The sequence below is a fragment of the Leuciscus leuciscus genome (assembly GCF_965113295.1).
Source record: "Leuciscus leuciscus genome assembly, chromosome: 1".
Classification (NCBI taxonomy): Eukaryota; Metazoa; Chordata; class Actinopteri; order Cypriniformes; family Leuciscidae; genus Leuciscus; species Leuciscus leuciscus.
In genome coordinates, this window is record NC_138725.1 from 30,925,800 (window position 1) to 30,948,234 (window position 22,435).

Sequence of the window (22,435 nt, forward strand, 5' to 3'; positions counted from 1 at the left end):
TCTCATCATTTACTCACTCACACCATCCCAGATGTAAATGATTTCCTTTCAACATAGAGATTAATAATCCATATAAATAATCTATCTAGTCCATATAATGCAAGTGTACAGGTCCTCTAAAGTTCATGTGGAAACACTTTATTTCCATTTGTCTGGTCATGTGATCTCAACAAACATGTCTGTCCACATGAGAAGACCCGCTCCACATCAAATAAAACCGCTTTAATTAGGACACTCATATGACATTCTTCATAAATGTCATTCATTTCTGTGGATCATTTAAATAAGGACGGAATGAAACTAACCTTTTTGTTCCTCAGTATCTTCATGTTTCACGCTGAACACTTCTTCAATCTTTATGTCTTCACTCTCCTCTTTAATAAACGCCATCTTTATAATAGTGTCACGTGGATCTCAGATGTTTTTTTTTTCCAGGAGTTTTCCTGTGTGTTTGGACAATTTATCATGTTTAAGATGAGAATAATTAATAGAAAGAAAAATAAATCAGTCTAGTTCAGTGCACTGGTGACATGGACATCTTGGATGACATGGGGTGAGTAAATTATCAGGAAATTTTATTTGAAAGTTAACTAACGTTAATCCTTTAAATCAACGGATTAGACAAAAATCACCTAAAACAAGCACTAAACAATTACAGACAATTCATATTTTGATTTGTAGATTTAACATGATTACATTGTAAGAAACCATTTGCGATTTGTTCATAAAATGTATCATCATTATTAATAATTATTTATTTTTTTTACACTTTTGAGCGGCAGGATTCGTCAGCGCGCGGTGATTCAATCGCTTTGAATCAGTGAGTCATTTGGCAAAGCATTAGATTCAATTGACTCAATTTCTCATCACTAACCAAAACCAAATTTGTAAATGATATAGGCTAGTGCGCGAGATGAGACGTACTCTTACTTTTCTGTTATGTGAATACGCTTTACTCACAAAAACCCTGAATATTAATCATATTACAAAACTATGTTCAATAATACATGGTCACATACCTTTTTTAAAAACTACCAAATCAACGTGTATCGATGTAAACACTTTAAATGCGTAAAACCACAAACCTTTCTTCAGTCTAACCACAACAGTTGCAGGGGCACGGCGCAGGTTTATGATGTCATATAGCCAGACCAAAATAAAAGTCTGTCTTTTTCTTCTTCTTCTTCTTCTTTGTTTTTAACGGCGATTGGCAACCAGCTTCGGGGGCATTTCAGCCCGTTATACTGTCTATGATTTCAGCCACCTTCTGCATTTTTTTTTTTTTTTTTTTTTTTTTTTGTGCAGGGTGTTAGGGGAAGACTCATGAATATTCATTAGGGAACTCATCCCTGATTGGCTCGCCGATACTCCAACGTTCTGAGAAGCTACGGTAACCCCAAACAATGAGATATTATCAGATCGCTGTGTGTCACCAGTGGGGACATTTCCGAGAGGGATTGTGATTGACTTACACGATTAATTTAAGCGGATTAGCGTTGAAAATCACGAAGGCAAATGGTTATAGGAATATAGTATAGTAGGCCTAATTGCATGGGATGCAGTTGTGCTATTGCATGGGATCACTGTCAAAATCCCCAATATAGGCTACCAGAAATCATGTAATTGTAGCAAACCATGGATAAGTCTTTTATCTCTGTTTTGCATGCGTCATCATCATCAATATTATTATTATAATTTATTTATTTTTGGCTCTTGTCACAGTGTATACCTGAATTAGCACTGGTCCGGTAGCAACACCATTAGGAAAATGTAACAAAATAAAAGTTATAAAAAGTTTAAAGTTATATTTACATTCATATGGACATATTATGGTAGTTATTTACCTGTGTGTCATTAGTGTATTTTGTATTATTGATGTTTTATCCATGTCACTCACATTGTGAAAAATGACAGTATTGTCTTTCACTTCGTGCTCCTGACTCAAATAATGTGTTTCTAACAGCAAACACTCAGAATAAAGTGAGATGATCTGCTGATGATCCTGAATGGCTTGTTGAATGAGTGTTGATAGTCTGAGGCTCATCAATATTAACAGATCTGCTGAAAACACATTTTATTTCATTACAATAGTTCCTGTTTTCACCTCATTTATTATGTTGATGTCTTCAGATCTCCTGTAAATTGACACTTAAAGCTCATTTCATTGGTGTCAGCAGACTGAGGGGATTTGGCTACTATATGTAGGGGAGAGCGGGGCACAAAGTAACGCTTTTTGACTTTCTCAGTTTGCGTAAATCTACTTAGGGTTCATATTATTTATTTTTCCCACATTCATTTCCCACATGTCTAGTACAATTATGTGGTTTTGTTTTATTAATACAGTGTATATTTATTTCTTGATATACCCCGAAAGAAGGGAAGTGAAATGTGACAACATGCCCCATAGGTGGAGCACATTGTAGCATGACCATATGACAGCAATGCTATCTGATTTAATCAAAAAAATTAAATAAGACAAACTAAAATATTTTCTCAATAAAACCTATTATTAACTTTTTTCAAATAAAATAATGTATTTTATTATTTTACACATCTATATACGGAGCCCCTAAGGGGACGTGGTGGTGGAAAAAATGTAGGATGGGAGAATTTATTTTTATTTTTATTTTTTATCTTTTGCGTTCCCTCGCAAAACTTATTTTCTTTATATTTAAGTCCAAGTTCAAACAATATGAAACGCTCCATTAACGTAAAGGAGCTCTGAAGCACTGCCAGCGGGACATTAAGAAGTGTCTGTCCGAGCTCACAACAGGTTTTACGAGGGAATGCAAAGTTTCTTGAGGGAACGTAAAAGATTTGAAAAAATAATAATTCTCCCATCCTAATTTTGATACACCACCACGTCCCTTTAGGGCTCCATAGCTATACAACATAGTTCAAAACATAATAATAATAATAATAAATAATTTCTAAACATTGACTACGTTTACATGCAGCCAATAACCCGTTCAAAACCGGGATATTAGCAATAACCCGGTCGCGCACGGCCATGTAAACACCGGCAAAAACCCGGATATGCTCATATCCCGGTTTTTAAAAACCCGGATATTATCCCTGGGGTACCCCTTTTCTAACCCGAATATTTGGTCATGTAAACGCGTATCGGCATATCCCCATCAAAAGGGACATTGATTTGTGTTCTGCGCATGTTCTATTCGCAAGGAATCTTGGTCTTTTGAGTAGGGACGGCGCATACAGAAACCCGCGTGCAGTATACCGGAAGTAAACAAGAAGTAGAGGTAAACATGGCGAGACGCAGCACAGCACCACACTTTTGGAGCGAGGAGGAAAGCGCAAACAAAGGCGATCGCTATCTTCCCCGAACTATTCATTATCCGCATGCTGCTGCTGTTGTTGTTGTCTTTGGATACAGGAAAAAGAATCGGAAATGACGCATATTGCGTCTTAAGGAAGTCCGTACGTCCAGACGCTAACCGCGCGTCGCCGTTTACATCGGGATATTGTAAATTCCATGTATACAGGAGTAACTCTCTCTGCTCACGCATGTAAACGCGTTATTCCGAATGTTTCAGAAACCCAAATAGTGACCCTAACCCGACCATAACCCGGATATTGGCTGCATGTAAACGTAGTCATTGACACTTAGTATTTATTCACCATTTTCTCATATTTTCTCAATAGAATTCATAAAAGTATAGAATAGAATAGCATATTTCTAATAGGGGCTCATTGTAACGCAGTGTGACAACATGCCCCGCCTGCACAACTGAGATTTAAACCCTGCGAGTGTCTTCTGCTAGTTAGAAGAGCATTAAAGAACCATATCAACTGTTACATAACATATTGGAGATTAATAATAATGTCAGATTTGTCTAATTTAAAATAAACACCAAAAATAGAGATGAACAATTAATTGTGTCACCGGCAGGCCCACAGCCATTGCATATTTAAAACAGTAATATCAAAGACTAAACCTAAACTAATATCGTTTGAAAGCTTACAATCTCGTTTTCATATTCGGTGACTGATTTTCAAAATAAATTACAGAGGAGCCGTAATTTATCAGTTCGCAACAAGAATATTTTCATACTCCTAAGGCGTGTTCAGACCTTTATTTTGAAATAGTAAAGAAAATGAAAAATCATGAAAGAATGGTAGAAACCTCAGTTTGTTTTCATACCAAGAGTTCAAAAGATAGCATCCATTCAATTATTTTAGAAAAAAAAATCTGAAAATGTTTTAAATATAAAAAAAATATATATATATTCACCATTTGTGATGTGGCAGCGAGCTATAGCGCACATACGTGTTCTTTTTATGTGTTTTGAATTGAATGAGGTTGAATTCATTTCAAAATCTGCCAAACTTACATCTATATTCCAAAGCATTCTTGAATTACAACCATTTAAGTTCGGAATGTGCATTTTCATGTCTATTAAAAAAAGGGGGGTGACACTTAAGGGGTTAACATAAGTAAGAAATTTACTTGTGCTATGGTTATATAAATGTTTAGTGATATCTTACAAAGATTTCTGATTTTCTGAGCTTTCTTTTGGCACAATTTTTTTCTCTATATAGTGTGGAAACTAGTAAATACACTAAGTTTTGAAATGTTAGAATGTGTGGAAGTATTTAAAACAAGTGTGTTACAACTAGCCCTGCATTAGGTTGTGCCCCGCTCTCCCCTATGTTTATTTCTGTAAATGTTTTTAATTTAACCATTATTTATAATTGGAAGAGTTTGCATTTATATTCTGCTATCAGTTGGTATAAAACCAAACTCAGTAACTGATACATTTTTTAATCGATTGTCGAGTTCACGCGCGTGATCATAGGTAACTAAACCTATGCGTGTGAACTCGACAATCGATTACTATGGACTTAGACCGAAAACAGGATGTAAATACAGGCATGTGCGCTTGCTGAAATAACATCATTTTTATTCATATCTTTCACTTCTACTGCAGTCAGATTCACCCGTGATCACTCTGAAGGAATCACTCACATTAGCTGTGCACTTGTAATGACACATCAAGGATGTTAAGAGGCTAAAAGCAGGTTTATATATTGCCCCATTGAAGTCAACAGGGTGCATATTTTAAAAAGAGGATAACACGGTGTAGGCAACACCGATTTTTGTCGTTGTTCTCTGTATTGACAACACTCCAAATGTACAAAAAAATGAGCTCAATGTTAAAATTGACCGGAGTTCTCCTTTAAGCTCCTCTTACATCAGTTCTCCAATAAATGTTGTAAATTCCCATCAGCTACAAGTGAAGACGAGCATCAGAGCATCAAGAGGAGCTGAAATCTGCAAACACTGAGTTTATTAAAGAGGACAGTGAGAACATGAGTGATCTACAACCCTGCAGAATGAAACACACTGAAGATCCTGAAGAACAAAGAGGTTGGTGTTTTTTCCTCATTCATTCAACATGTCAAGTCAAGTCAAGTCAAGTTTATTTATATAGCGCTTTTCACAATACAGATTGTATCAAAGCAGCTTCACAGTATTAAATTAAAATAATACATCAATGTTTGTTTCTAGTGGAAAACGTCCACGTTTGGTAATGCTGATCAATAGTATTGTTGATTGATTAATTAAATTAAATATCCCCAAATATCCCCAACTGAGCAAGCCAAAGGCAACAGTGGCAAGGAACCGAAAAACTCCATCAAGTGACCTAATGGAGAAAAAAAAAACCTTGGGAGAACCCAGGCTCAGTCGGGGACCAGTTCTCCTCTGGCGTTTATGAACTAGAGGTCAGATTTAACTGTAAGATTAAAAATATTATATGAATGCCTGGCTGAAGAGATGCGTCTTTAATCTAGTTTTAAACTGGGAGAGCGAGTCTGAGCAACGGACAGTATCAGGAAGACTATTCCAGAGTTTTGGAGCTAAATGTGAAAATGCTCTCCCTCCTTTGGTGGACCTAGATATCCTAGGTATGACCAAAACCCTCGAAATTTTGTGATCTTAAAGAGTGAGATGGATTATAGGGCGATAGAAGATCCGTTAAATGGAGCTAAGCCGTTTAGGGCTTTATAAGTCAGTAGCAATACCTTGTAATTAATACGGAACTTTATAGGTAACCAATGCAGTGATGATAAAATCGGTGTTATATGATCATATTTTCTTGATCTAGTTAGAACTCTAGCGGCAGCATTCTGGACTAACTGTAGCTTGTTTATTGAGGATGCAGGACAACCAGCTAATAAAGCATTACAGTAATCCAGTCTCGAGGTCATGAATGCATGAACTAACTTTTCTGCATCAGAAACTGATAGCATATTACGTAGCTTAGCAATGTTTCTAAGGTGGAAAAAGGCTGTTTTTGTAACATATGAAATATGATTTTCAAAAGACAGGTTGCAGTCTAGTATAACACCCAGGTCTTTTACTGTAGAGGATAAAGTAACAGGACATCCTACTATATTAAAGTTGTATTGTGAGAGGTTTTGTGGGCGGTTTTTAGAACCGATGATTAGTACCTCTGTCTTGTCTGGATTTAATAAAAGAAAATTGCGCATCATCCAATCTTTTATATCTTTAACACACTCTGTCAATTTGGATAATTTATAAACAGTTTTCATCTGGCCGTGAACATGTTAGAAACATTTAAGTACTTCATCACTACTTTAAATGGGAATAGAATTTTATTATTATTGATATTATTTTTTCATTTTCAACAAATGGTCAGTAAAGGGAGGTTTGAGAAACTTTCTAAATGATTGTCAAAATCATTTGCTAAAATGTTGGACATTACACAATATTGTTTATATATATATATATATATATATATATATATTATATATATTGGAAATTAAAACAAATATTTTCCTGCACTGTAATCTGTATGAAGTTATGTACAGTTTCTCCTGGCTCAGCTAATTACCATTATCGTTAATGTGATAATTGTACCGTGGATACAAGTTAGTAGAAACAGTAATAGTGCATAATATTTGTATTTGAAATAATTGTTTTCTATTTGGATATATTTTTTAAATACCTTTTTTTTTTTTTTTTATCATTCTAATATGACAATTTTCAAGAAACATTTATGATTATCATCAATGTTGAAAAACAAATGTGTACCATTTTTTTCAGGATTCTTTGATGAATAGAAAGTTAAAAACAACAGCATTTATCTGAAATAGAAAGCTTTTGTAACATTATACACTACCGGTCAAAAGTTTTGTTTTGTTTGTTTGTTTGTTTTTGTGAAGAAATTAATACTTTTATTCAGCACGGATGCCTAATATTGATCAAAAGTGACAGTATAAGACATTTATAATGTTACAAAATCTTTTCGGTCATCAAAAAACCCAGAAAACAAAATGTACACAACTGTTTTCCACATTGATAATAATCAGAAATGTTTCTTGCGCATCAAATCTTCATGAATGATTTCTGAATCATCGTGCGACACTGAAGACTTTGATCAAAGAAATAAATTACACTTTAAAATATATTTAAATAGGAAACGTTTATTTTAAATTGTACAAATATTTCACAATATCACTGCTGTATTTTGGATCAAATATTTGCAGCCTTGGTGAACAGAAGAGACTTCTATAAAAACATCTTACAGATCTAAAACTGTTGAACAGTAGCTTACTGTAGGTCTAAAGTTTTTATGTAAAGTCTTTGTGTAAAGAAAATGTATATTCAGATTACTTCTTTTAACTTAATTTTGATTTTGTGAATAAGCTACAAACAATACATTCAGTCATTAAGTCTTCTCACACTCATTCTCTATACTTCTCACATTCCTCATTGATATTCCCGGCGGAGGGTCTTTGTCTCTTCAGGTGTGAATCACAGCATTATTCATGATGTTTCACGCCTCCCCGCATACAGCCATTCTGACGTTAAGGGCCCTGTTTTAACAATCTAAGCACATAATCTAAAGCAAAAGGTCTTTAAATAACAAAAAATACTGTGCCATTTACCAGACCAGGTTTACTGGCCAGGTTTTTGTTGGTCAATGGCTCAGTCTATTTTAGTTTTACTCAAAATAGCCACGCACCAACAATGTGCCTGAACACATCTTGTTTTCAGATCAACACACCCATCAGCGATCAAATGGGTGAAAATGCATTTGCTATTTAAACAACTTAGAGCAGAACATGAAAATTCTAAATGCGTTGAGCTGAAACTACCAAAAAACACTGTTGTCCAGAATGGCTGCAGAGCTGAAAGGTTAGTTTGAGCTGCCCCCTCTACTGTACACTCGTGAATGCATTTCCTTTAGCCTGAGGCTTATTTCAATTTTGGTTTGAAAGGGTCTTTACATGTTCCCAAAATAATACTTTTTTTTAAACAAAAAACAAGCAAGCCCAGCCCAGGTGAGAAAAAGTAATGCAAATTAACTAAGTAACGCAATTAGTTACTTTTTAAGGGAGTAACGCAACACTGTAATGCATTACTTTTCAAAGTAACCTTCCCTAACACCATATGGCCTTATTTCAGTGACTTAAAATTCTAGTTTGTTCAAAAACCAGGCTTAAACGTTATTTTCTCAAACCTACAAAGTTTTATGTATATGTTGCTCACATATTACTGCAGCACTGTTTGTGTTAAAGGAGAACTCTGTAACTCTAGCGAACTCTAGTCACTTCTTCGCTGATTTTCCCTTTTGTTGTCGCATGTTTTCCCCACGAGCTCCCCCTACAGCTGTGGGGGGGTGTATATTTCACAACACAGTCGTAAAAAACACACTTGTGGCGGCCTCCTCCCCCTCTCTACCGCTGCTCATGTGCGTTTGTTTTGATCGGAGCAAGCCAACTGTATCGTGTGGAGCTATGTCTACCGAGGTGGGTAATCTGGTAATACATCATACATGCGTGTGTGTTTATGTCGAATTGCCGTAAAGCAATTTGTGTTTCGCGCTCGTTCTCGTTCTAGTTCTCGCTTCTCACGAGACTTCCAATTTCACTTTGCCGGGACGGCAGTGCGCAAGTTGCAAGGTTGGTTTTCCGCCTGGGAACGCTGGGGGGAGCGGGGAAAGTCACCAATATCACCAGAACAGGTTGTTTAACCATCCAAATGATTTCTAGACAGTTTTATTAAGTTAAAAAAGTTACCAAGTTCTCCTTTAAATACAGTGTAATCAGACTTTAGCCATTAAGATGTTTTTAAGCAACTGAAAAAAGCACAAATGTCAGGGCATGTCAAAACTTTCTTTCTTTCTTTCTACCTAATCTTTCTTTCTTTCTAACTAATCTTTCTTTCTAACTAATCTGTCTTTCCTTCTTTCTTTCTAACTAATCTTTTTCTTTTTCTTTCTAACTAATCTTTTTTCTTTCTTTTTCTTTCTAATATTTTTTCTTTCTTTCTTTCTACCTAATCTTTCTTTCTTTCTTTCTTTCTTTCTTTCTTTCTTTCTTTCTTTCTTTCTACCTAATCTTTCTTTCTTTCTTTATACCTAATCTTTCTACCTAATCTTTCTTTCTTTCTAACTAATCTTTCTTTCTAACCAACTAATCCACTGTTCATTCATTCTTTCATTCTAGCTAATCTATCTTTTTCGAACTAATCCATCTTTCTTTCTTACTAATCCATCTTTCTTTCTTTCTAACCAACTAATCCACCATTCTTCTTCTTCATTCATCCACACTTCTGGCAGCTCGTTCACATACAGGCTGAAGAGAACAGGTCCCAGTATGGTTCCCTGAGGGATTCCGGTCTTAATTTTACATGGGGCAGATTTTATATGATCAATGACTACACATTGTTCTCGGCCCTGCAAGTATGACTCGAACCATGATAATGCCTGGTGTGACATATTATAAGATGACAGTTTTGAAATAAGACGGCTGTGGTTTACTGTATTGAATGCCCTCTTTAAGTCTAGGAATACTGCACCCACGATGTTTCCTCTATCAAGCGGCTGCACAATATTTTCCAATAATGCGCAGATGGCTGATTCAGTGGAATGGTTCTGTCTGAAACCATACTGTTGAGGGTGTATATACTGATTTGTTTCTAAATATTGTGTTAGCTGTTCTGAAACAATTTTTTCTAGTATTTTTGACATTACCGGAACTAGACTTATTGGTCGATAGTTACTAACATCTGTGGTATTCCCGGACTTAAAGATGGGTTTAACCAGTGCCCTTTTCCACGCATCTGGAAATATTCCAGTTTTAATCGAGACATTTATAATGTGGGTCAAAGGTTGAATGATAATTTGAGGATATTTTTTGAGGAATGTTGCGTCTATGTTATAGTTGTCTTTGGATAAATTAGTATTCAGGTCTGAAATAGCGTTCAGTACCACTGCCTGATCCACTTCTCTAATTTTAAAGGAGTTCTCGTTTGCTGATGGCAATGTTTAAGTTGACACTATTGGGCTCGTCATCTAAAAAATTAGAAGCAAGATCTTGTACTGATTTAATAAAAAAATTATTAAAAGCATTAGCAACTTGGACAGGGTCTGATATGTTTTTTCTTCACATTTTAGTTCATATGAGTTATTTATATTTGCATTAGGTTTAATTAGACTGTTAATTTGTTTCCACATTGCTTTACAATTTCCTTTAGCTTCAGTTAGAATTTTCATATAATAGTTTGCTTTTAAGTTGCACAATTCTTTCACTACTTGATTTCGTAAACCTTTAAATAACATCAGATCTGTGTCATTTCTGGTTTTAAGATAGGTTTTTAAAGCAAAATCTCTTTTTTTAATGAACTGTCGTACTGCATCACTTACCCATTGAAGCTGTACTTTTCTTTGTGGCCTTTTACATTGTTTTAAGGACTTATTTAAAATGTTACTCAAGTTACTCGCTTTATTGTCAGCACATATCATGACAAACACTTGCTGAACAGGTGAACATTTCACAGATCTGAGGTAGAACATTCAAACATTTGTAATTTTTCCTTAACAAAATAAGTTTATTGGAAAATTAATTTCTTAGTTTCTGCATGTGCTAATGGGGGATATTGTTCCAAGTCTTGAAACAGGTTTGTGTTGCCTGACTTTGATGGCACGTATCTTCAGCCAGACTGATCTCATGAAATGGCGTATGTATGACACGCCAATTCGTATTTCAATTTTTGGCGTGCTATCAACACACATAATCGCTTTTCAGCGTGTTTATCAACGCCGTTGACTTAGCGTTACATTACTGTATATATAAATATGACCAACCTCAACTCCGTCCCTAAACCTACCCGTCACTGGGGTTAATACCATTTATGAGTCTTCCCCTACCATCCTAGGAAAAAAAATATCGCTCCCCAGATGTATACATTTTGCTCCGTTTCGCTTGGATATTTAACGGCGTACACATACACGCGGAATCACTCTGACATTTAACGGAGTAGACATAGGCTACACGCGGAAGATGACGGCGTGAACATACACGTGGATAGCTCAAAATGCGTATAGATAACACGCCACTTGACTTGAAAGTGCCGTGTACGTTTACGCAAAGTCATGATGTCATGTTGCTTCAGCACAGTTTGCAGTGCAGGCTGCAATATTAATATTACATGTTTTGACTCGAAACTCATATTGGACAGAGAGTTGACAGTAGTATTAGCTTGAATTAGGATGCAGATTTACTATGTTAAATTTGTTCATTAACAAAAAAGTAACATCTGTTAAACTTTTTTTTTGGTATTTTTATTTGGTAAAATGTAATATTTTGACTGTTTGAGTTGTAGTAAAATTAACCATTTGTCATCCAGTATCATGCATTTAGATCATGATAACCACAGATAAAACCAGGCATAGACTACGGCACCTCACTATCATGGCAAAATGTAACTTTATGGTTACTATGGTATTTGTATGAAAAACAGAAGCCTAAATACATTATTAAAATACTGTAATTATATTTCATTAGTCCTATAATTCCCATTAATAATATAATACAATTCAATATTTACACTCACAAAGGATTATTAGGAACACCATACTAATACTGTGTTTGACCCCCTTTCGCCTTCAGAACTGCCTTAATTCTATGTGGCATTGATTCAACAAGGTGCTGAAAGCATTCTTTAGAAATGTTGGCCCATATTGATAGGATAGCATCTTGCAGTTGATGGAGATTTGTGGGATGCACATCCAGGGCACGAAAGCTCCCGTTCCACCACATCCCAAAGATGCTCTATTGGGTTGAGATCTGGTGACTGTGGGGGCCATTTTAGTACAGTGAACTCATTGTCATGTTCAAGAAACCAATTTGAAATGATTCGAGCTTTGTGACATGGTGCATTATCCTGCTGGAAGTAGCCATCAGAGGATGTGTACATTGTGGTCAAAAAGGGATGAATATGGTCAGAAACAATGCTCAGGTAGGCCGTGGCATTTAAACGATGCCCAATTGGCACTAAGGGGCCTAAAGTGTGCCAAGAAAACATCCCCCACACCATTACACCACCACCACCAGCCTGCACAGTGGTAACAAGGCATGATGGATCCATGTTCTCATTCTGTTTACGCCAAATTCTGACTCTACCATCTGAATGTCTCAACAGAAATCGAGACTCATCAGACCAGGCAACATTTTTCCAGTCTTCAACTGTCCAATTTTGGTGAGCTCGTGCAAATTGTAGCCTCTTTTTCCTATTTGTAGGGGAGATGAGTGGTACCCGGTGGGGTCTTCTGCTGTTGTAGCCCATCTGCCTCAAGGTTGTGCGTGTTGTGGCTTCACAAATGCTTTGCTGCATACCTCGTTTGTAACAAGTGGTTATTTCAGTCAAAGTTGCTCTTCTATCAGCTTGAATCAGTCGGCCCATTCTCCTCTGACCTCTAGCATCAACAAGGCATTTTTGCCCACAGGACTGCCGCATACTGGATGTTTTCCCTTTTCACACCATTCTTTGTAAACCCTAGAAATGGTTGTGCGTGAAAATCCCAGTAACTGAGCAGATTGTGAAATACTCAGATCGGCCCGTCTGGCACCAACAACCATGCCACGCTCAAAATTGCTTAAATCACCTTTCTTTCCCATTCTGACATTCAGTTTGGAGTTCAGGAGATTGTCTTGACCAGGACCACACCCCTAAATGCATTGAAGCAACTGCCATGTGATTGGTTGATTAGATAATTGTGACCCTGGATCACAAAACCAGTCTTATGTTGCACGGGTATATTTGTGGCAATAGCCAACAAAACATTGTATGCACATTGGTGCATAAACATTATCGAACATTTATCGAACTCTTGATATTGTTTTATCGAGAAAAATTATATTGCGATAATTATCGTTATCGTTTTATCATCAGCCCTACGTGTGCAGCTTCTCTCCGCTGTGGATTCTCTCATGTCTTTTCAGATGTGATGACTGGCTGAATCTCTTGTCACAGTGTGAACACTTGTAAGGTTTTTCTCCAGTGTGAATTCTCTCATGTGTTTTCAGATTTGATGACACACTGAATCTCTTGTCACAATGAGAACACTTGTAAGGTTTTTCTCTGCTGTGGATCCTCTTATGTGTTTTCAGATGTGATGACAGACTGAATCTCTTGTCACAGTGTGAACACTTGTAAGGTTTTTCTCCAGTGTGGATCCTCTCATGTGTTTTCAGATGTTCTGATCGACTGAATCTCTTGTCACAGTGTGAACACTTGTAAGGTTTTTCTCCAGTGTGAATAATCTGGTGCAGTTTTAAACAGTTCGCTGTAGTAAAAGTCTTCTCACACTCAAAGCACATGTTCTCTCTCACATCAGAGTGTATTTTCTCATGTCTATGTAAATATAGCAGCAGTGAAAAACTCTTTCCACATACAGAACATGAATGTGGCTTCTCCTTCGTATGAACTGTCAGGTGTGTCTTCAGGGCTGTTGCCCTACAAAATGTTTTTTCACATTGATCACATGTGAACAACTTCTCTCCGGTGTGGATCATCATATGACTCTTAAGGCTTGATGAATGTGCAAAACTCTTCCCGCACTGATCGCATGCGTGCGGCTTTTCTCCAGTGTGAACTCTCATGTGAATCTCAAGATGTTGTTTGCTTGGGAATCTCTTTCCACACTGATCACATGTGAACGGCTTCTCTCCAGTGTGAACTCTCATGTGACGCTCAAGATTATATTTGCGTGTGAAACTCTTTCCACACTGAGTGCAGGAGAAAGATTTCTTGGCTCTTCTTTTCTTTAAAAATGTCTGTTTAGTCTTTGAGCGACTCAAAGGTTTTTCTCCAGGTTTGACATGATGTTCCTCCTCCACTTCACTCAGTTCTTCACTCTCCTCCTTCTCTTCACTCAGTTCTTCACTCTCCTCCTTCACTTCACTCAGTTCTTCACTCTCCTCCTTCACTTCACTCAGTTCTTCACTCTCCTCCTCCACTTCACTCAGTTCTTCACTCTCCTCCTTCACTGCACTCAGTTCTTCACTCTCCTCATTCTCTTCACTCAGTTCTTCACTCTCCTCCTTCACTTCACTCAGTTCTTCTCTCTCCTCCTTCACTTCACTCAGTTCTTCTCTCTCCTCCTTCACTTCACTCAGTTCTTCTCTCTCCTCCTTCACTTCACTCAGTTCTTCTCTCTCCTCCTTCACTTCACTCAGTTCTTCTCTCTCCTCCTTCACTTCACTCAGTTCTTCTCTCTCCTCCTTCACTTCACTCAGTTCTTCACTCTCCTCCTTCACTTCACTCAGTTCTTCACTCTCCTCCTCCACTTCACTCAGTTCTTCTCTCTCCTCCTTCTCTTCACTCAGTTCTTCTCTCTCCTCCTTCACTTCACTCAGTTCTTCTCTCTCCTCCTTCACTTCACTCAGTTCTTCACTCTCCTCCTCCACTTCACTCAGTTCTTCTCTCTCCTCCTTCACTTCACTCAGTTCTTCACTCTCCTCCTTCACTTCACTCAGTTCTTCTCTCTCCTCCTTCACTTCACTCAGTTCTTCACTCTCCTCGCTCTCTTCCATCAGGTCTGAAATCAAAGAAAAATATTATTATTCATCAAAATAATACAAGAAAAAGACATTAAAGTAGACAACTGCTATAAAATATTACCATTTTGCAGTTTTTTAAAAAATACATTAAATAAAGTTAAATAAAGCGAATTTCCCTGTGTTTCAGTTCGAGTTTGGCGAATTCAGTTCCCGCTCTGCTTGCCACAGAAATGTCACACAGTGGCCTCTTTGTTGAATCACAAGAACACACACTTTTTGCAGTCCGGTGGAGCAGATTGTATATTATTATATTTTGGATTTATTACAACCCGAATTCCTGAAAAGTTGGGACGTTTTTTTTTTATTTGAATAAAATGAAGACTTAAAGAATTTCAAATCACATGATCCAATAATTTATTCACAATAGAACATAGATAACAAATCAAATGTTTAAACTGAAAAATATTACACTTTTATCCACTTTTATGAGCTCATTTCAAATTTGATGCCTGCTACAGGTCTCAAAAAAGTTGGGACAGGGCCAACAAATGGCTGAAAAAGCAAGACATTTTCAAAAGATTCAGCTGGGAGAACATCTAGCAACAAATTAAGTTAATTGATATCAGGTCAGTAACATGATCAGGGCAAACCACACTGCAGGTATTACAACAACATGGCTTCATCGTAGAAGAGTCCGGGTGCCTGCAGTCCAGATCTTAGAGAACATTTGGCGCATAAGTAAACAAAAAATACGTCAAAGACTACCACAAACTCTTGAGCAGTTGGAAACCTATACAAGGCAAGAATGGGACCAAATTCCAACACCAAAACTCCAGCAACTCATAACCTTGATGCCCAGACATCTTCAAACTGTTTTGCTACACTATGGTAAACATGTCCCGGTCTCAACTATTTTGAGACCTGTAGCCGGCATCAAAATTTAAATGAGCTCATTTTGTGCATAAAATTGTAAAATTTCTCAGTTTAAACATATATTATGTTCTATTGCGAATAAAATATTGGCTCAAGTGATTTGAAAGTCTATTAGCTTTCTTTTTATTCAAATTTAAAAAACGTTCTAACTTTTGGGTTTGGGTTGTATACTTTTTTTTATACATTGAATTATCTTGTAAAAAATACACAGCAGAGTGTAGGGCTGTCACTTTACGTTTGAAAATCGATTGCACAATCGATCGGACCAACCAACACAAGTTTCGAAAACGAAAATAGGGAATCGATTTTAACGGTCTTTTCTTGGAAAGCGTCCAGCTCGACACGATACGCCCGCAGCGAACGCGCATCACACAGCAACTCTGATTCGCGCCGCAGGAATTTTTTACGCGCGTACGCGTCTTTGCATTGACTTAACATTGAAATCACTCGCGCCTGACGCGCTATTCGCGTCCGGTGTGAACGCACCATGACAAACACACATTATACTTCTGCATAATGTTTCTATTTTTACTACAAAAATGTGAATTCTGCCGGTATTCAGACAGTCTCATGCATACAGATACAGATTCAGGCTACGGTAAACAATCGCCTACGTAGGCAACATTTATTTGACTTTTCTAACCGTAAACACAGGCATGTTGAAGACGGCAGTAATGTTTTTCGTTTATGTTATGGCAGTCCACTCTGCTAATTGCTTTTTGAGAATGTTGCACTCCTGTTTGTCATTGTGCACGAAACTTCACGCCAATAAATCAACAGGAATATTGCTGACTTGTGCGCGTCTCAAGCGCCCTCTTTACGTTCGTCCTAATGCCTGGTAGTTGTCTGTGGATTTGCCCATATTTGGCGTTTAAAATAGAAACGTCTTTAGACATGGAAAATCGATTTTACAATCGATTCAATGAACACTTATGTCTCAGAAATCTAACAGGATTTTTTCACAAAAGTGACAGCCCTAGCAGTGTGACATATCATGACAGTGTCTGTAAATGTCATATACTGAAAGTCTAGACTGGCCGTGGCTTTAACTAGTTTTAAGTTAACTATTTTTGAGAACTATCTGTTTCCTACATGTGTTACTCAGCCCTGTTACTTAGTTGATTTTGAAAACTTGTGAACCAGATATAAATGAAATGAAAAGCTTTGACCATATTTTGAAAACCAAAAATTAAACTTTTATACCCATTTCATAGTGTAACTGTTTATCTCAAAGTGATAAAGTGCTTGAATGTTTCTAACATGAATGTTCTTCAGCATCATGAATGAATGAAGAATAAACACCAACCTCTTTGTTCTTCAGGATCTTCAGTGTGTTTCATTCTGCAGGGTTCTGGATCACTCATGTTCTCACTGTCCTCTTTAATAAACTCAGTCTTTGCAGATTTCAGCTCTTCCTGATGCTTTCATGCTCGTATTCACTTGTAGACTGACGGGAATATTCCAGCATTTATTGGAGAATTGGGAGAATCACTCCAGTGGGAGGAGCTTCACTGTTGATGTAATTGGTGTGGGAGAGGCTTCAATTATGGTAAATCTTAGTGGGAGGAGCTGATCTGCCCAAAAAAAACCAAAAATAATCTATCAGTTGCCGAGTTAGTTTTATACTAATTGGTAACAGAATATAAATAATGTAATTAAATTATTCCAAATATAAATAAATGGTAAGAAAAACAGTTCAACGTATAAAGACTAAAGAATATAGCCTACATAGTAAACAACAAATAGCCTACCCTCAGTCTGTTCACGCCAATGAAATAAGCTTTAAGTGTCAATTTACAGGCGATCTGAAGACATCAGCATAATAAATGAGGTGAAAACAGGAACTATTGTCATGCAATAAAGAGTGTTTTCAGCAGATCTGTTAATATTGATGAGCCTCAGACTATCAACACTCATTCAACAAGCCATTCAGGATCATCAGCAGATCATCTCACTTTATTCTGAGTGTTTGCTGTTAGAAACACATTATTTGAGTCAGGATGATAAAAGCCTATAAAACTGCTCTACTGAAAGACAGTACTGTTATTTCTCACAATATGACATACAACATCAATAGCACAAAACAATACTGTCACACTCGTCTTCTTCAATCACTACAGATAAATAGTTACTTACAGTTGCATAATATGTCCAAAATCCAAATTAATCTAAATATAGTTTTAGTTCATGATAACATAATATTAAAGAAGGACCTAGAGATCATTAAATATTACAATTTTGTATAAGCAGACCTGAAAATGATCATACAACTTTTAAAAATAAATAAAGAGTAGCAGCTACCACAAAGCAACATTGTTTCAAGAGTATAATACTGTCATTTAAGTATTGAGTATTGTCTCATGTGGCTCATTGTAAGCTCATCATTATTTAGCAGTATCTGTTCCAGTATGACACTTAAGATCGATTCTAATCACAGATCTCAAACTTTGACTTACTTGACATGCAGTAGGCTATCAGTTCTCACTCCAAACATCGAGACAATCACACAGACGAACACAAAATCGCTCAGGTCTGAATGAACATATTCTCCTCATGCTCGCTGCACTAAATGTTTATTTCAGTCTGAAGACGCCAGAAAAGACGCACAAGTATCGCTGTGATCGATGAAAACAATACAGAAATGAGTCTGTCGCTTAGTCAAACTGTATAAAGTGTGTGTGTGTGTGTGTGATGATGATGATGGTCGTGTAAATATGAGAAATACCGTGAACTGCTCTCCTCACCTCAGAAGAGTCGACACTGAAACTCAATGACCGAAGAGACGGCGCGAATGGCCGGTTCGTGAACGAATCGTTCTTTTGAACCGGTTTATAGTGAACCGCGGTCGAACCAGTACACTAAATCCGACTGAATCGTTCAAAACAGTTCGCTGCGTCAGCGCTGATCCACTATGACGAGTGGATAGTGCCACGGATAACTTACCGAAGTCGACAGTCGTGTACTTTTACGTGACAGAAGGGGTACGCCGCACCACAGACGCGTGACACCAACGCGTGACTCCAACGTCGCACCACAGCACGCCGCACCACAGACGCGTGACACCAACGTGTGACTCCAACGTCGCATCACAATAAAATAATATCAAATTTTCCCCCTAGCTTTTCTTATCTTTCCTTTGTTATCTTTCTAATCAATCATTCTTTTCTTGTATTCTGATGACATTGAAAATATCACTGATACAAATTTTGTATTGTATACAAAGTTGTGTATGTCATTAATGTCATCTCTGAATGGTTTACAAACATAGTATTTTTTAAAAAAATAATTCACTCACTTTTTACTGGATATGAGGACTATGCAAATTATACACCATCAAAGTCACAACTTTTTGCACAATTATTAACAACAACTTTAAAGTTGAACAGATAAATTCATTAATTGTAATCTATAAACATAATATTCTGGAATGTGTCATTCTGAGTTTTTACTTTTGAAGGTGGTAATAATTTTAATTTACACAGTTGACCATAATGGGCGAATACACAATATAAAACTATTCACGATATTGTTTACAGGAGAAGGTGACAAGAAAGTATTTTAATAGCCTATTATTTTCAAGAAATCAACAATGAAAAAATATAAGACAGGGAAATAGTCTTTTAGTCACAAAATGCAAAACAATGTAGGTTCATGTTCAAATGTTCAAGGCTGTCAGTGTCGACTATTTTATTTATATATTTTTTGGTCATAAAGATAGATCTGAAGTGAACAATAGCCTTTATGACTTAAATACATATTACAAATCAGGCAATATAATTGGTTCAAATAAAGTAGGGTATTAAAAGTAATTAATTATTTTATTTTATTTAACAACACTATTAAAATACATGAAGAAATATATAAACAATGAACATATGTATATTATGTACAAATGCCAACAGAGGGCGCAAGAGGGCTGACGATAATTGTTACACTTTACATCAAGAGCAGTACTACGGTGACGCATAGCTGCTGCCACATACATATTATTTTTTCCCCTCAATTATGTTGTAATAACGAGATCTTGTGTCGTTTTAACGTCATCTTTTCTCGTAATAACGTGATCTTATGTCGTTAAAACGACATATTTTTCTCGTAATAACGAGATGTCGTTAAAAACGACATCTTTTTAGCCTTTATAAGGACATGTGTAGTCATGTACAAAATATGCCTTTATCCACATAAAATTGACAGCCTATAGCGCCTTTATCACACTTCTACGTTCAAAAAGCTTAAGCAAATAGTAACAGCCCCCAATCAGGCAAAATGAATCAATGAGGCCCTTTTTTAAAATATATTTTATATAGGCCTATAAGTTTTTTTTATATATATAATATATTATATATAGCCTAAGATTTATTTTTGTTAATAGGCTATATCTTCATTACCTACACTGTTAGACTTTTCTGTAATTTCTACAGTTATTTACTTTAAATCCCCCAGTATTATACTGCTATTTCTCTTTACAGTAAATAACTGTGATTCCAATTGCATCATGGGAATTTTCTGTGACGTCTAACACCACATACAGAGACTTACTGTATTTTTTAAATTTGCTGTATACTACTGTATTTGTCTAACACCACATACAGAGACTTACTGTATTTTTTAAATTTGCTGTATACTACTGTATTTGACGTAACTGCCTCTCTGGCAGGCACCATTCCACCGTGCTTTTTATTTCCTAATTTTTGCCTTACACCACGTGTCTACAACGCTATAATAGCCAGAGGCTGTCTATATTGGACACATTGAAGCGACCGGACCTTTAAATGCAAACCTGTTTATCCCTTGTAAGAACTAGTGCGAGCGCTTGGACTCGTATCGGACTACGTCTGAAATATAACGGCCGCGGCGCATCACTACACTGTCTGGGATTTGTCGTGTCGCGTCAGACAGACATCCAGTGTAGGTAATGGGGTCTGTCTTTTGTTGGATCGCGACGTTCGTGTCTGGCCCGGGGAAGAGACGGAATTCACTTCACCGAGAGAGAGAGATCAGCAAGCAAGGTAAAAAAAAACAACAAAAAAAAAACATTCTGTGTATGTTGACAGGATTGTGCCCAGTTTAACGTATGTTATAACGTTAACGTTAGCCTAACGTTACTCGTCGTCAACATGGCGGTAACGAACTTTACCATGGTAAACTGAGCTAACGTTTCATTTTACACACTTTGTTAGATTATTGAATTGTCGAGTTAAAATATGCCAACGAGCAACGCGTTTACATTAACAATAAATGTGAATAAACTAATGTGAAATTCTGTTTATATCTTAATGTTGGCCTACTGATGAGAACCTTTATAGTTTTAGCATTAGTTTGCAAACTATACCATATTATAGTTTTTTTTTTTTTATGGAATTTAATATTTACTTCCATTTTTGTGTTTAAAGGCAACTGCAACAAAGCGCCAATTCGCGCCAGTGACTTAGCAAGATTCCAGAGGTATGCCAGCCCATTTGTGATATATTTTGAGAAGTTTGCTGAAATGATTAGCATACACTATGTGAAAATTGCTTTTGAGCCACTGGTGCAGACTAGGTAGCTAACAATATCTTATAAAATCTCTATAAAATTGGCTAACTTTATATCAAATAAGTGACCTTTGCATTATGTCTAACTTTATTACACAGCAAATGAACCAATCAGAAGATGGACCATTGTCTTTGTTCAGTCTCACCAGATTAAATGTATCCAGGTATACACTCAAAAAAATGGTTTTGGGGCACTGTTCGTTCTACCCAAATGTTTTTTGTTAAAATAACCCACATATATTTATTTTCCCATCAAAACACTATTGTATTGCGTTTAAGTAACTTAAGTTGTGTAATGGTCCACTATACTTAATTATCAAGCGTTAAACTAACGCAAGTGGTTTGATTGCGCGATTCAAAAAACCGGATGTGACGATTTCCAACGTATTGGATGAAGACGGCGCGCGCGCGAACGAGGTGACAACGAGGTGCATGCATGGTAGGGATGGGGAAATGAAGCCTCATGAATCACTGAGGCTTTCTCCTGACTGTTCCGGGAAAAGATTCAAAGCTTCGAGAGTGTCGAGAACAGCGCCGAGAGCAGCGCCATCTGGTGGTTATTTAAAAGAAAGCAGCCAGAAGCCTGTGTTAGAAGCTCTGGCAGATGAAGCAACCACAACACACTCCATAGTTTCAATGTTATGTGTACAAATAAAAGCATTACATGTTTGTGTTTGATTTGTTCATTAAATAAATTCATTTTCCCATTAAAGTGTGACAATAAAATATAATATAAACTTATATGATTCAACAAGATTTAATGTAGGCCTACTCTGTCTCTCTCTCTCTCTCTCTCTCTCTCTCTCTCTCTCTCTCTCTCTCTCTCTCTCTCTCTCTCTCTCTCTCTCTCTCTCTCTCCACACACACACACACAAAATGAATAAGGACGTTGTCTGATAGGTTAATCTGTTATTAAATGTGCTTATGACACTTGTTACTGATAGTGCTTAACTGTAGGAATGACAGAAAGGTGATAAAGTTTTTAATTATATTTATTATTTTTGGCCGTTGCCATTGCTCTAAATACAAACCCTTCACCAAACACCAACACCCTATAACCCACCCTAAACCCAAATACCAACACCAAATTACCTAAAATCACCAAAAAGTGCAAAGATTTTACAAAAACAAAA

The 22,435-nt window shown here is 36.7% G+C and overlaps 2 protein-coding genes and 1 long non-coding RNA gene across 10 annotated transcripts in view; 1 reads left to right on the plus strand and 2 right to left on the minus strand.

The window, feature by feature from the left end:
• The window catches only part of LOC309477599 (uncharacterized protein), a 33,504-nt gene extending 32,284 nt beyond the window's left edge, over positions 1-1,220 (minus strand). For 2 of the 4 annotated variants that reach the window (XR_014198671.1, XR_014198672.1), the window contains exons 1-2: positions 1,086-1,213; positions 306-443 (exon numbers count right to left, since the gene is read on the minus strand). Coding sequence is in view for 1 of the 4 variants with exons in the window: in XM_082140881.1 (XP_081997007.1) it covers positions 306-390 (85 nt within the window). In the remaining 3 variants the exon portion in view is untranslated. Of the gene's footprint in view, positions 1-305; positions 444-1,019 lie in introns of all 4 variants that reach the window. The other 2 variants (XR_014198673.1, XM_082140881.1) reach the window with 2 other exon arrangements.
• Positions 1,221-9,389: 8,169 nt separating this feature from the next.
• Positions 9,390-18,629, minus strand: LOC309477672 (uncharacterized protein). Of its 5 annotated transcripts, XM_082140991.1 has the most exons (4): positions 18,513-18,548; positions 18,230-18,383; positions 17,075-17,342; positions 9,390-14,873 (listed from the first exon to the last, which is right to left on the minus strand). In XM_082140991.1, the coding sequence occupies exons 3-4, from the start codon at positions 17,130-17,132 to the stop codon at positions 13,228-13,230; spliced, it is 1,704 nt and encodes a 567-aa protein (XP_081997117.1). In that variant the 5' UTR covers positions 17,133-17,342; positions 18,230-18,383; positions 18,513-18,548; the 3' UTR covers positions 9,390-13,227. The 5 variants fall into 5 exon arrangements, with proteins under 5 accessions (XP_081997117.1, XP_081997118.1, XP_081997121.1 ...); XM_082140992.1 differs by lacking the exon at positions 18,230-18,383 and having other exon boundaries at positions 18,513-18,629; XM_082140995.1 differs by lacking the exon at positions 18,230-18,383 and having other exon boundaries at positions 17,075-17,337; positions 18,513-18,568.
• Positions 18,630-20,508: 1,879 nt separating this feature from the next.
• On the plus strand, positions 20,509-21,466 carry LOC309480876. Its single transcript, XR_014199801.1, has 3 exons — positions 20,509-20,777; positions 21,162-21,213; positions 21,402-21,466. It is a non-coding gene; the product is annotated as an uncharacterized lncRNA (long non-coding RNA).
• Positions 21,467-22,435: the final 969 nt, after the last annotated feature.

Excerpts from the sequence above, each read along its gene's own strand:
- LOC309477672 (XM_082140992.1), bottom strand. The coding sequence starts at position 17,132 with ATGAGTGATCCAGAACCCTGCAGAATGAAACACACTGAAGATCCTGAA. Across the intron at positions 14,874-17,074 it reads AGATCCTGAAGAACAAAGAG|ACCTGATGGAAGAGAGCGAG; the intron begins GTTGGTGTTTAT and ends CTTTGATTTCAG.